General features: G+C 37.1%; 1 protein-coding gene across 3 annotated transcripts; it reads left to right on the top strand.

Annotated features, from left to right (window-relative positions):
- The first annotated feature begins 459 nt into the window (after positions 1-459).
- LOC107559916 (four and a half LIM domains protein 2-like) lies at positions 460-13699 on the top strand. 3 transcript variants are annotated; one of them, XM_016243944.1, is made up of 7 exons: positions 460-529; positions 1486-1574; positions 4797-4970; positions 7408-7582; positions 12321-12490; positions 12569-12755; positions 13440-13699. In XM_016243944.1, exons 3-7 carry the CDS (start codon positions 4815-4817, stop codon positions 13589-13591), a joined length of 840 nt encoding a protein of 279 aa, XP_016099430.1. In that variant the 5' UTR covers positions 460-529; positions 1486-1574; positions 4797-4814; the 3' UTR covers positions 13592-13699. The 3 variants fall into 3 exon arrangements, with proteins under 3 accessions (XP_016099430.1, XP_016099432.1, XP_016099431.1); XM_016243946.1 differs by having other exon boundaries at positions 1486-1578; XM_016243945.1 differs by lacking the exon at positions 460-529 and having other exon boundaries at positions 1477-1574.
- The last annotated feature ends 267 nt before the right edge of the window (positions 13700-13966 follow it).

The raw sequence follows: 13966 nt of genomic DNA, 5'->3' as shown, positions 1-13966 counted from the left end.
TAGACATAGATGGCATAATATCATTTAGACTGTCAGTTTTGTTGCACATAAAGTGTACATGAAGGAAATGCAACACACACACACACACAAAATCATTAGCAATATAGAATGGTCAGGCTTTTGTGTAGCCTAATTATAAACTGCATCCCCTGGAAATAATAGTCACAGCCAGGGATAAATGATGCCTCCATTTGTAATCTGATCATGGGAATTCAAATGTTAACTGATGACTGGCATAACATTTCGGTTCTTTAGCCATAAGGAAATCTTAGTACCCATGGGGAGTGACAGATGAGAATAAGCAAAGTTTGGAGCAAACAGGTGTTGGGACTTACCATCTCATTGTAAACCATCAGCCGCAGTGACGAAAGCCTTCCAGAGTTTCCCTCTGTTCCTCCACTCTGTCACTAAGCAACTGTACAGTATCACACACAGGCCTCTGCTCATACTGTGGCCAGAGGGATGGGGACGAGCCAGGGTGGGGCAGGGAAATCCAAAGGACATGATGGAAAGCCAAATCCTACAAAAGGTATTGTTTTCTTTGGAAATACTCTGGCAAAAGTTAAATATAGCATTCTGTGGGTATTCTATAAGAAATAAATGCATTCTTGTAGCTCCAATAGTAAAGCATGGAACAATGATTCAATTTCTAGAGTATGAATGAAGTGAATGGTTAAAACTTCTTCTGAAGTGGTTCTCATACTTTTAAGACTACCTAATCACCATCTTACAAAAGCCATAGAAAGTCCAATGATGGCATGACCTTGAGACATATCGACACATAACGCAAGAACTTGGTTCAATGCAAACAGTGTTTGGAAAGAGAAAAAAAACAACAACTTCTAACCCAAATTCAAACAGTACAGAAATCAAAATAGCATTATTTATTTTATTTGCATGCAAATTTAATGTCTTGCATATGGAATGAAATACATGATTGTCAGAAATTCAACAAAGTGGGTTTAATATTAGGTGGGGAAAATTCAGAACATGCAGATTTCCTGTTTGATCACTTTGAACTTTGCAGCGTATACAGTAATGAATAGATCAGCAATGCTGATCATCAGTTGTGTTTTGGATGGGATGCTAGTGTGTTGGCATCACAACAGGCTTTAGAACAAGAAGACTTCCTTCATCATCCAGCATGGTATTTTGGGTAGAACTTCTTTTGTTCACAAAATAAGTCTTGTTGGTTAACGTTCTGGTGTAAGATGGTCTTTACAGTTTAAAAGACAACTTTAGAATGAGAATGTGAGTGCCCTGAATGCTGTAATGATTAGATTCACATCAGTTAGAGAAAATACATGCATGGCTCCACTATGGATTGAGTGGAGATAAATATTTACTTTTACATATGTATTATGTACTGTTACATATGTATGTGTGCACTGTGAAGTACTGGCTTAGAAGTTCAAGTTCCTATGTATTTATAGTTCCTGATAAACTGTCCAACCCATTTCAATCACCCCATTGCCCCTTCCAAAGGGGGAGTAATCCAATAAAGAGGAGCACAGGAGTCGCTCCTCCATCTCTCTTTCAAGAACCAAAGACACACACAGCACATCACAGGACAGGCAAGTCAGTCTTCTCTTCTCTTCTCTTCTCTTCTCTTCTCTTCTCTTCTCTTTTTTCCCCACTAATTCCACCCGCTTTAGCCTGTTGCTTTATATTAGCATCTAGAAAGCTGCACTGAAGCTCAAATCTGCAATTTATCTATCTGCATTCAAATTTCAGAGACTTTTTTCAAAAAACCATCTGCCCAAAATATAATTTTCATTCTATATATTGTATATATTCATGAATTGAATTAAATCTTTGTTGTCTTTATTGTTTTATTCTTTCAAATAATCTATTCTGAATAATTATATTCTGTTTTGTGTATTCAGAAGAATTTGAAATTATGTTCTGACTATCCGTGCACAGATGGTTTACTTTCAGGCATTGTTATTCCAATGCTTGTGAGTCAAATACTTTTCTCTGCACCATATTTTAATAGCTTTAGTGGTAATTTATTGCATTACAACACATTGGAGATAGAATAAGTCCATCAGACTAAGAATTTGTTGTTGAAAGTATAAAAAACTGACATGATTGAAAATGATTTCTGAGGTATATATGAGCATTTTGTTTGTATTTTTAAATAAATGTGGTCTCCATCCTCTAGGTTTGAGATTTATACTACAAGCAGTGTTTTAGTACTGGTATGAAAAGTTTAGTTGTCTTTTTTTTGTTACTAGTTGGTATGGGGATAAATAAATGTGTCAGGCATCTCCACAGTCATTCCTTTATCCAGTTATGGCTGAAAGGTTCCACACACAGAGGCCTTGCTGTAGTCTTTAATTGGCTGCACATTTCACTTTATCACTCTTGGTTTAATTGGAAATGAATGGGTTGGTTTGGGGCTTCGTTAAGGTTCAAAAGTAATTCACATGACTCAAAAGATTCTCCAGCTAAGCCCCTGCTTGTGTCAGTCTTATTTAATCCCATGTGTATATCTGTCTGTTTGAGACTATGAGGAGAATGAGGAAGATATGTCTCTTTACTGATAGCCAGGGACACGCTAGGGACATCTGGAACCACTGAGACTTGTCTTGATCTGGTGCCCAGTGTTGGTGCCAGCCAGCCAGGTTGAGGACACATCAAAGAATGTATTCAGATACAACAGTGTGATCTGACAAATGTTCACAGTGCAGATTTAGCTGACTCCATTACTTTTCTGTGGGAGGCATGCAGTACATAAAGGAGTCTATTTTCAGATTTGACATTTCATCTTTTTTCCCCACTAATTCCACCCGCTTTAGCCTGTTGCTTTATATTAGCATCTAGAAAGCTGCACTGAAGCTCAAATCTGCAATTTATCTATCTGCATTCAAATTTCAGAGACTTTTTTCAAAAAACCATCTGCCCAAAATATAATTTTCATTCTATATATTGTATATATTCATGAATTGAATTAAATCTTTGTTGTCTTTATTGTTTTATTCTTTCAAATAATCTATTCTGAATAATTATATTCTGTTTTGTGTATTCAGAAGAATTTGAAATTATGTTCTGACTATCCGTGCACAGATGGTTTACTTTCAGGCATTGTTATTCCAATGCTTGTGAGTCAAATACTTTTCTCTGCACCATATTTTAATAGCTTTAGTGGTAATTTATTGCATTACAACACATTGGAGATAGAATAAGTCCATCAGACTAAGAATTTGTTGTTGAAAGTATAAAAAACTGACATGATTGAAAATGATTTCTGAGGTATATATGAGCATTTTGTTTGTATTTTTAAATAAATGTGGTCTCCATCCTCTAGGTTTGAGATTTATACTACAAGCAGTGTTTTAGTACTGGTATGAAAAGTTTAGTTGTCTTTTTTTTGTTACTAGTTGGTATGGGGATAAATAAATGTGTCAGGCATCTCCACAGTCATTCCTTTATCCAGTTATGGCTGAAAGGTTCCACACACAGAGGCCTTGCTGTAGTCTTTAATTGGCTGCACATTTCACTTTATCACTCTTGGTTTAATTGGAAATGAATGGGTTGGTTTGGGGCTTCGTTAAGGTTCAAAAGTAATTCACATGACTCAAAAGATTCTCCAGCTAAGCCCCTGCTTGTGTCAGTCTTATTTAATCCCATGTGTATATCTGTCTGTTTGAGACTATGAGGAGAATGAGGAAGATATGTCTCTTTACTGATAGCCAGGGACACGCTAGGGACATCTGGAACCACTGAGACTTGTCTTGATCTGGTGCCCAGTGTTGGTGCCAGCCAGCCAGGTTGAGGACACATCAAAGAATGTATTCAGATACAACAGTGTGATCTGACAAATGTTCACAGTGCAGATTTAGCTGACTCCATTACTTTTCTGTGGGAGGCATGCAGTACATAAAGGAGTCTATTAAGTTATTATGAAGGTCACAATGACCTCAAAACACTTTTACCATAGTGCATGACTTGTAAAATAACATTAATCAGGTTTACATCACATAACTAGCTGTATGGACCACATTTCTGACATTGTAAACTTGATCTGTAGCTCACCTGGTAGGCCTACATTTTGCACTTGCGATGTGAAACACAAATCACAACACTTGCTGACAGAGCTCAAAGACTTGTAGAAGCAAGCTAAAATGGTAAATGTGTTTTTAGCTTGTTTGATTTAGTTAACATCATTGCTTAGGTTTAGGGTAGACTTTGGTATAGGTAGTATGTGAGCCACTCACTGGACATTTCTTTTACAAACTGTCGTGATTTGTACAATAAACAGCATAATAAAACGTTTATACCAAATATGTACTTGGGAAACTTAGGATTTTTCTAACTTTTGAAATATGTAGTCTTAAAGTTAAGGTAATAGCGGTTGAACATGTAATAGTTAAGAAACTTGTCATTCACTTTACCAAGTTTACTGAAGTGAAGTTTACTGAAGTTAAAGATGAGATTTATTGAGACTTTTATTGTGTTTGACTGAGACTCAATGAGAAAATAAGCCACAAGTTTGGTGTAGAGCTCAGAGTGGGTAAGCATTGTGTTCACAAAAGCCAGTCTGGACACAGTTCTGAGGGATATCGCAGGAATATTAGCAGGGCTTTACTGAGGGAGACACAACAGCTGGGACTAATACATTGGCACGCCTTCCGCTCTTTCTTTAGAAAGTTTGCGTCATATAGTTAGCCTTTATCTAGCAGATGTTAAGCACTGGTATTATAGGCCTACAAGTTAAGTTTCATGCTTAACGATACCATTTTCAATGATCTCCTCAACCTGTCCACACCATTTAAAACACGTTTATCTTTTAGGAATTGTTTGAATCCAAGATGGCAGAACGTTATGACTGCCACTACTGCAAGGAGTCTTTGTTTGGGAAGAAGTATGTTCTGCATGATGAAAATCCATACTGTGTGAAGTGCTATGAGAGCCTCTACTCCAACACCTGTGAGGAGTGCAAGAAACCCATTGGCTGCAACAGCAGAGTATGTTAATCTTCACATTTTCTATGTTTACATACAGTACAAAATGTTTCAAATACAAAACAGCTGGAGCTGCTCTTGAAGTACATTTTATAATACTTTTAATATTCAAATATAAAGTTACAATTCGGAACAATTAAAATAATTGAATAACACACTAGTTAAAATTATTATTGAGTGCTTTACATGTGCATTAGTACGTTAGTTAACATCAAAATAAGTGTACTTTAATACATAAAGATTATTAAAACTGATTTAAAATGTACTTTAAATAAAACTTCTGAAAGTGCACTTTTTAAAAGTATACTTAAGTGTGTCAAAACAGTGATGAAAGTCTACTCTCTTTAAATCAAGTGGCATTTTATTCCATTGATATTATATTATAAGCAAGTACAGTTTTTCTTAAATATACTTTTTAAGATTGTGTGTGCTCCAACTTAAATAGCAGAAATTATTCAGAAAAATGCACTTTTCCATTACATCCATGTAGAATGATAGTTCTAGCAGACTGTTCACCATATTGCTCAGAACTCAGTACCTAGAGCGAGAGGTCTGAGCGTAGAATATTTGACCATTTTTATTTAGTAACAGTGATTTGGAGCTTTGTGTGACTGAGCTCTGAAAGCTGAGAGATCACCAGGAGAGCGGTGGGGAGTCGTGGAGAATGAATGCCAGCTCATGCACTCTGGACTGAAGCCAGCAGGAAGTCAGTGTTGGAGAGTGAGTCCAGAACCAAATAAAGAGACCAGATTCATCTTGGTGATGGAAACAGAGACATCCATTGCCATTTCAAAGACAAATGTAAACTTTTTATCAGCTTTAATTAATATTACCATTTCAGATATAGTCATTTCAATATATTTTTTCAAGAAGATTTAGCTGTTATAGCTGTTCTATATTAAAGGCAGGGTATTGTAAAGGCAAGCATCACTATTACTATTGAACTGTGTGTTAGGGATAGGAATTCTGACATCATTTACTCATCCTTCTCTGTTTCAAACCATTCAATAAGACTTACTCTTGTCTCTGGGAACACAAATTAAGATATTTTTAAATTTCATTTTGAAATCACACTGAAAGTCCATGCAACCAAAATTGTCATGCTGTAGAAGATACAAAAAGACAAGTGTATTTAATATTTATATGTGAATAAAAGCCTGAATTAAAGTTAATTAACTGCTTGATTCATACACTATCAGAAAAAAGGTACAAAAATTGTCATTGGTGTGGTGTACCATTATGTACCATTTAGGTACAAATGTGCACCTTTAGAGGTAAATAAGGTACAAAGATGTACTTTTAAAAAGGTACTGCCCCAGTGACAGCTTTTGTACCTTTTTTTTGGCGGGTATTGCAATGTCTTTTTGTACTTTTTGAAGCGTTAACATTTTGGTTGCGTAGACTTTCAATGGATGAACACAAATGATAAGAGTGTGTGGTAGTCTATGGGTTTTGGAGCAACAGGAAACTCATGAAGGTGAGGAAATAATGGCAAAATTGTAATTTTGGGCTAAACTATCATTTAAACTCTATGCTATGGACCTGTGCTATAGAGATGAATCATGCCACAAGTTGTGCAGCTTGTTGAGAAGAAGAAATTCAGATTTTTTTTTTCATTGAAGATGATACAACGGGTGAAAAACCCCACCTACTCGCATTAAATGAGGGGGATCAAAATAAGAAACATGCTAGCAACATCATAGCACAGTGCTAAAAGCCACTCAGAACACTTTAGCCACAGATTAGCAATGCCCTAAAGAAAAGAAAATTACATATATTACAGTGTATTATAGTAAATGTTACAGATGATATATAAGGACCATAATGGTATACTTTAGAAGTGCATTCCCATCCCTTATATTGCTATAGACATGTGGTGCTCTTCTCTCTACAGGCTTCTGTGACTTTCTGTCATTAGCATCACATTACATGGTCATTAGTGCTGATGAGGAGGCTGTCACCGGTCTGGAGGACAGGCCTGGGGTGGAGCCACATCTGTGTGGCCTGTCCTTGGCCCAGTTAGCCGCTGCTCCCCCTCTAGTCGCAGGCAATCAGAATGACCTCATAGCACCTTGGGCCAGCGATTTAACAAGCACACACTCTCTCGCTCCAAATTGGTGGATAATTAAAGCACTTGTGTCATACACTCATCCTGAAGCAGTGTGTGTTCACAGCCTGGGACAGACTGTCACTAACGTACTCCTATTGGCAGGTCACACTGCGGCTGGTCGCAAACACCAGCACCTGCGGCTCTCATTGGCGAATGACCTGCTGTGAAGCTGACATTGAGGAACACTTTACCCTCCCGCTCTCCCTAATTAGCTGTTCAAAGGCTGAAAAAGAGCACTGAGGCCAAGCACAGTCACTCTTAAACCCAAGTTTAATGCATGTGAGACAATGCAGGTCCAATTTGTCCTTACCTGTATGCTTTTGTCCTCAGGATCTGTCTTTTAAGGACCGTCACTGGCATGATGACTGCTTCCACTGCTTCAAATGTCACCGTTCTTTGGTGGACAAGCCGTTCTCCACCAAGGACGAGCACCTACTGTGTACTGAGTGTTACTCCAATGAGTATTCCTCTAAATGTTTTGAGTGCAAGAAGACAATCATGCCAGGTACGTGAAACATTTGCTTGAACGGTTCATTACACATGTAGGCCTACTTCCTAAATGATACATTCGTCACAATGAGACATATTGTATTGAACAGCAACTAATGATATAATAGCAATAATAAAAAATGTCTTTACTATGGGAGTGCTGAGAAATTTAATTGATCAATTTCAAGGGATAGTAGGCTACTACACCAAATAAGGAAGCCATTTTTTCACTTATGTCATAATTTTTTCTCCCTTATGTCATTCCAGACCCATAAGACTTTTATTCATCTTCCACCAAAGTTCCACCAAAACTCTAACACTTCAAAAAATTAATATACAGTGTAAAAGTAATCCATATGAACTGAATAGTTTAATCCAAATCTTCTGAAGAGATTTCACTTTGTATGATGAACAGATTTAATATGGGCTTTTATTCACTTTAACATTCAACATACACTCTAAAAAATGCTGGGTTAAATACAACCCAGCGCTGGGTAAAATAGGGACAAACCCAGCAATTGGGCTGTTTTGACCCAGTGGTTGGGTTACATGTTTAACCCAACCTTCTGGGTAGTAACCCAACCACTGGGTCAAAACAACCCAATTGCTGGATTTGTCCCTATTTTACCCAGCCCTGGGTTGTATTTAACCCAGCATTTTTTAGAGTGTACAAACATCCGGCACATCAAATATGTGATCCTGGTCCACAAAACCAGTCATAAATCGCACAGGTATATTTGTAGCAATAGCCAACAACACATTGTATGGGTCAAAATTAGAGATGCACCGATTGACCGGCCAGGGACCGGAATTAGCCGGTTTTCCACATGATCCGGTCTGTTTTGACGTCACACTTATAGGCCACTGATAATGTTTTGTGTCGTACCAGATGAGGCTCGCGCAGCCTGAGTGAGTGAGTGAGACTCGTGCAGAAAACAAAACAAATGAGCGTTTCGTTTAGTAGACTGTTTAGTAGACAGTTTAGACACAATATTGACTGTTTTTGCTGATCAAAAGGCAGTATTCATTACTGAATGAATCCACGTTTTTGAACGAATCAAGTGAGTCAATGATTCAGTAACCCATTCATAAAGACAGTAGTCACTTGCCTTGTTTCTGAATCAATCATCCATTTGAATGAATCTGAATGAAGGACTAAATGACTCACTCATTCAAACGGTCATTTGACTCCATCTACTGGTTTGGTTTCATTTTTAAAGGGGTCATATGACGTTGCTAAAAAATAACATTATTTGGTTTATTTGGTGTAATGAAATGTGTTTATGCGGTTTAAAGTTAAAAAAACACATTATTTTCCACATACTGGACATTATTGTTTCTCCTCTATGCCCCGCCTTTCTGAAACGCATCGATTTTTACAAAGCTAATCGTTCTGAAAAGTGAGGTGTGCTCTGATTGGCCAGCTATCCAGTGCGTTGTGATCTTCATGCGTGTGATGGAAATGTTACGCCCCTTTCCATATGATGACGTGTCCCGGTGCGACGAGACAAAAACCATTAAAACCCATTATAAACAAGGCATTTGTTGCATCCAGTGGGGACATACTTACTGATTATAATGACTTATACTGTCTTTTTACGCATTGCGTTGCATGGCGCCACGTAAACATAAAACCATGTCTGCATTTGTGATCGGAGAAATGACAAACAACTAGCACTGCTCTACACTGCTCAAAACTCGCGTTTGAATCATCAGTGGCAAATCCTTTAAATATGAAAGCATACTTACTGTGAGTCAGCATTATTTGTTAGAACACTGGCATTGTAGGCTACTCTCCGAGGAAACAGTCCTCGTCCTCCATAAAATGCATTGCTCACATCTGAATATTTGGGTTGAACTGTTCTGGAACAGTGTTGTAAATACAACTTAGGGTGCTTTCACACCTGACCTGTTGTTTCGGAACCTGGCGCGTTTCCCTCCTTAGCTCGGTTCGTTTGGGCATATGTGAACACTGCAATCGTGCTCGGATCCGCACCAAAACAATCGGTCTGAGATCGCCTGAACGAGGTGGTCTCGGCTCGTTTGAAAACAAACTCTGGAGCGGTTCGGTTGTAGTGAGAAAGCAATCTGATCCATCAGACCAACGAACCAGGCTATGTCACAATTTATGATGGGTAATTACGTAAGTTCCGTGAAAAGCATTAGCTTTGTTGTTTTGCTAATACCTCAAAATGAACCTGTGAATGTCTGTGGGTGAGCATGTCTTTGCCATTCAAAAATCAAAGCGCACTTTATTTTATAATGCCGTCTTATTGCTCTTCTTTGTAGGTGCATTTTAAAAATGTTTCCCAATCAATCCTGGACTCCTGCTCAAAATTATAAATTATTATAACGACAAAAAACAATAAGCCCACAAAGCTGTTATCGTTCCATTCTGACGGATGACAGCCGTGACAGCTCAGTGGAATCCCGGAAAATAAACCGTGGAACTTTGACCAATGAGAGAACAGTTTACTCGCGTGTGACTTGTATTAACAAATTTGGTCTGTTTAGAAACTTTGCCATGTGAAAGCAAACCTCACCAAGAATAAAAAGCAACATTGTTATAATTTGAATCCCTGTTTTGGAACAAAGCAATCGATCTACAGGTGTGAAAGCACCCGTAACCATGGATTTCTAGTTGTGTCCTCTTTTGGAAGGCCAAACAAAGTAGTTTCGCTATCACAATGAAACACACAGCGTCTCCACGACATGGTGGCGGAGGCAACAATACTACAGCGAGAATCAAAGTTACGCCTTCTTTCTTTGCGTGAACATTTGGGCGCCGTTATGCAAATCTTCCCACACAGTGACGTAGACATGTGGGGGCGTGTTTAAACGAGGTGTTTTAGGAGGGCGTGGACGAGTCTTAACTTTTATAAAGAATATCTCTTTGGGTTTGAGACTTTAGTCTTTGCAACTTTAGGAATCTTATCTATTCACGAACAGCTTGTAACACTCCAAAGAGAAAGGAAAACTTGAAATTGCATCATATGACCCCTTTAAAACGATCATTGCATTTTTCCCAAATGCCAAAATGTTTCTGTTATTTGTATGTTTCAAAATATTTAAAATGTTAATCTTATAATATTCTTTATGCATTTGAAAGTTTGCAGTGTAACTGCATCTATGGCACCTCAGCTTCATCAAACAGTCTCTGTAAATACATCTAATGCCGCTTCAGATACAGCTTCTGTGTTTCCTGCAGTGGAAAGATGGAGTTTGTTGATACTGCTTTCATTTGAATGGTAACAGCTCTAAAGTTTCTTATTATTCTAACTGAATTCATTAAAAAACAATGTAAGAATTTGATGTGAAAGATGACATTTAATAAGGTTAGTGAAAAATGACAATTTAAGAAACAGTGGGAATAAATGACATCTGTTTTGTTAAATAGTACAGCAACTCCTTTTCAGTTAATTGTTATTTCTACCTTTTTTCTAGTCATAGAGCACTTTATTTTAAGTGAGTTGTTTAAGTGAGAGAACATCTGTAACTTTGTCCAGATTGGGGGAATTGTAATGTTTATAAATGCCTCATTCATTCATTCATTCATTCATGTTTAATAATTTTTTATTATGTAAATATTTTTTTGCATTAAAGAAAGTATAGATTTTTGTTTGTATATGCTGTCAATTATAGTTTTTAGAAAGAAAATCGGAATCGGCAGGTCACACTTACAAAAAAATCGGAAATAGGGAATCGGCCAAGAAAATTGCAATCGGTGCATCTCTAGTCAAAATTATAGATTTTTCTTTTATGCCAAAAATCATTAGGATGTTAAGTAAAGATCATGTTCCATGAAGATATTTTGTAAATTTCCTATGGCAAATATATCAAAACTTAATTTTTGATTAGTAATATGCATTGCTAAGAACTTCATTTGGAAGCTTTAAAGGCGATTTTCTCAATATTTTTATCTTTTGCACCCTCAGATTCCAGATTTTCAAATAGTTGTAATTCAGCCAAATACTTGTTAGTCCTATCCTAATAAAAAAATATTTGTTAGTCCTATCCTAACAAACCATACATCAATGGAAAAGTTGTTTATTCAGCTTTCAGATGATGTATAAATCTCAATTTTGAAAAATCGACCCTTATGACTGGTTTTGTGGTCCAGGCTCACATATGACCAATGGCAGCTCAGCTGTAGCGCTTAACACAAGAACAAACCTTATTGGTTCTTGGAGAGGCTCAAACATGTTTGCATGACATGTGAAAACTCAGAAATGCATTGGATTTCTTTCACAGTGTCTTTATCAACTTTTTTATGTTTTAAAGTTTTGGTGGAATGGACTTTCAATGGAGGCACACTTTGGGGCGTATTAGTAAGAAACCATGTCAGATACAATAGATGCCATGTCTGAATTTGTTAAAAGTAAACAAAAAATTCATTTACAAGTTGCTTGTACAAAATAGCATAGTATTGTACAATTAAGATAAAATACATAATGACTGAATTTACAGCACATTCATAAATCGAACCAAAACAACAACAGCGAAAACACATCTGATGCACATTCTCTATTCATCATTTTGTAGATGTAGAGTTAAAAAATGTGTTGAATTGTATGCATAAATGGTAAATATGAACTTCCCCAGTACGTGAATGCATCATAACTAAAAGAGGACAGATTTTTTAATTTTTGGGTAAACTAACCCTTTAATACAAAGGTTATAATCAATCCTCGCTTTTACCCAGCCAAGGTATGTAATACTTGCTTGTTTGTCTGCATTTTTCTCTATTTCTCCAGGCTCCAGGAAGATGGAGCATAAGGGGAACAGCTGGCATGAGACCTGCTTTACCTGCCAGCGCTGTCAGCAGCCTATTGGAACCAAGAGCTTCATTCCTAAGGACAACAATAACTACTGCGTGCCCTGCTACGAGAAACAATTTGCACTGCAGTGTGTGCACTGCAAGAAGGTAAGAACCAGAATGCAACATTTTACATTGAATGAAAAGTATTATATTTGACATCCCACCTTTATCACTTCCTCTCAGCCAATCACCACTGGGGGTGTGACCTACCATGACCAGCCTTGGCATAAGGACTGCTTCTTGTGTACTGGCTGTAAGCAGCAGCTCTCTGGCCAGCGCTTCACCTCTCGTGATGACTTTCCCTATTGCCTCAACTGCTTCTGCAATCTGTATGCCAAGAAGTGCGCTGCCTGCACCACCCCTATTAGTGGTATGAGCAACCAACACATTTACATCTCCTTATCTTTGGAAGGTGCTTATCAGGACCAAATGGAACCTAAACACAATTAACATCTTGTGATGAAACAGAATAGTGACAGATTCCTTCTATATTGTGACAAATATCTGATTAATCAAGAAAAAAATATCCAAGACTTTATTTCTTTATTACAAAAATATGTTTTTTTTTTGTTTGTTTGTTGTTTTTTAAAATCTTCGCCACTTTTTTCAGTGAAAGTGAATCAGGTTTTGGGCTACAAAACTGACAATTTACAGAAAAACACCATGACTTTATTATAAAAGAAGTCCGTATGAAAATTTGTGCTATATTCCTGGTGTTCTGAAGCCATACAATTGTGATTATGTAAGAAACAGACCAAAATGATCTATCACTTTTATGATATTTCTATTGTGCTTTTTGTCATTTGTCATGGAGATGTTGACAGACTATTTGAATTCTAATGTTAAATTCTAAAGTCCTACAGGTTTTGAATGACATAAGGTTGAGTAAATAATGATAGGATTATTTTGGTGTTGAAATCATGCCTTTCTGACCTCAGGACCTGTATGAATCTCACAGCAATCTTCTTGTCCACACTTTAGCAAACAATAGTCATATTTCCCATGATATTACTATCAGAGGCATTGTTATTTGTTACTGTCATATCCTTTGCAGGTCTGGGAGGCAGCAAATACATCTCCTTTGAAGAGAGACAGTGGCACAATGACTGCTTCAACTGCAAGAAGTGTTCGGTGTCCCTGGTGGGCCGCGGCTTCCTGACGGAGAGAGATGACATCCTGTGTCCCGACTGTGGCAAAGACATCTGATCAGACAGCACAGCACTGCAATTCCTAACATTTTATTATTTTATTAAATAGCTTATATTCTTAGAGTTCATTAGCAAAGCTTTTATCAAAGGTAATATATTTGTCTAATACAAGTTCTCTTTAGATAATTAACTTTAAAGGGGCCTGTGCATGCCAAGGCCTATTATTATAATATTGTGTCATGATTTTGTGGTCGTTAGTCAAACCAAAAGAAACATATGCAGTGTGAAAATAATTATTATTTTAGATATAGAGACATAAAGCACAAGGAATGTTACATTTTATAGTATACTTGCCTATTTTACCTTTTTTTGTGACTAACTTTTGCTTTTGACTCATCAATCAATATATATATATATATATATATATATATAT

The sequence above is a fragment of the Sinocyclocheilus grahami genome, unplaced genomic scaffold, assembly GCF_001515645.1.
Source record: "Sinocyclocheilus grahami isolate Dianchi unplaced genomic scaffold, SAMN03320097.WGS_v1.1 scaffold705.1, whole genome shotgun sequence".
NCBI lineage: Eukaryota > Metazoa > Chordata > Actinopteri > Cypriniformes > Cyprinidae > Sinocyclocheilus > Sinocyclocheilus grahami.
This window is presented reverse-complemented; position numbering and strand designations above follow the sequence as displayed.

Coding starts and splice junctions, on each gene's coding strand:
- LOC107559916 (XM_016243944.1), top strand. CDS start 4,815: ATGGCAGAACGTTATGACTGCCACTACTGCAAGGAGTCTTTGTTTGGG. Junction 12,491..12,568: donor AGTGTGTGCACTGCAAGAAG/GTAAGAACCAGA, acceptor ACTTCCTCTCAG/CCAATCACCACTGGGGGTGT. Junction 12,756..13,439: donor CTGCACCACCCCTATTAGTG/GTATGAGCAACC, acceptor TATCCTTTGCAG/GTCTGGGAGGCAGCAAATAC.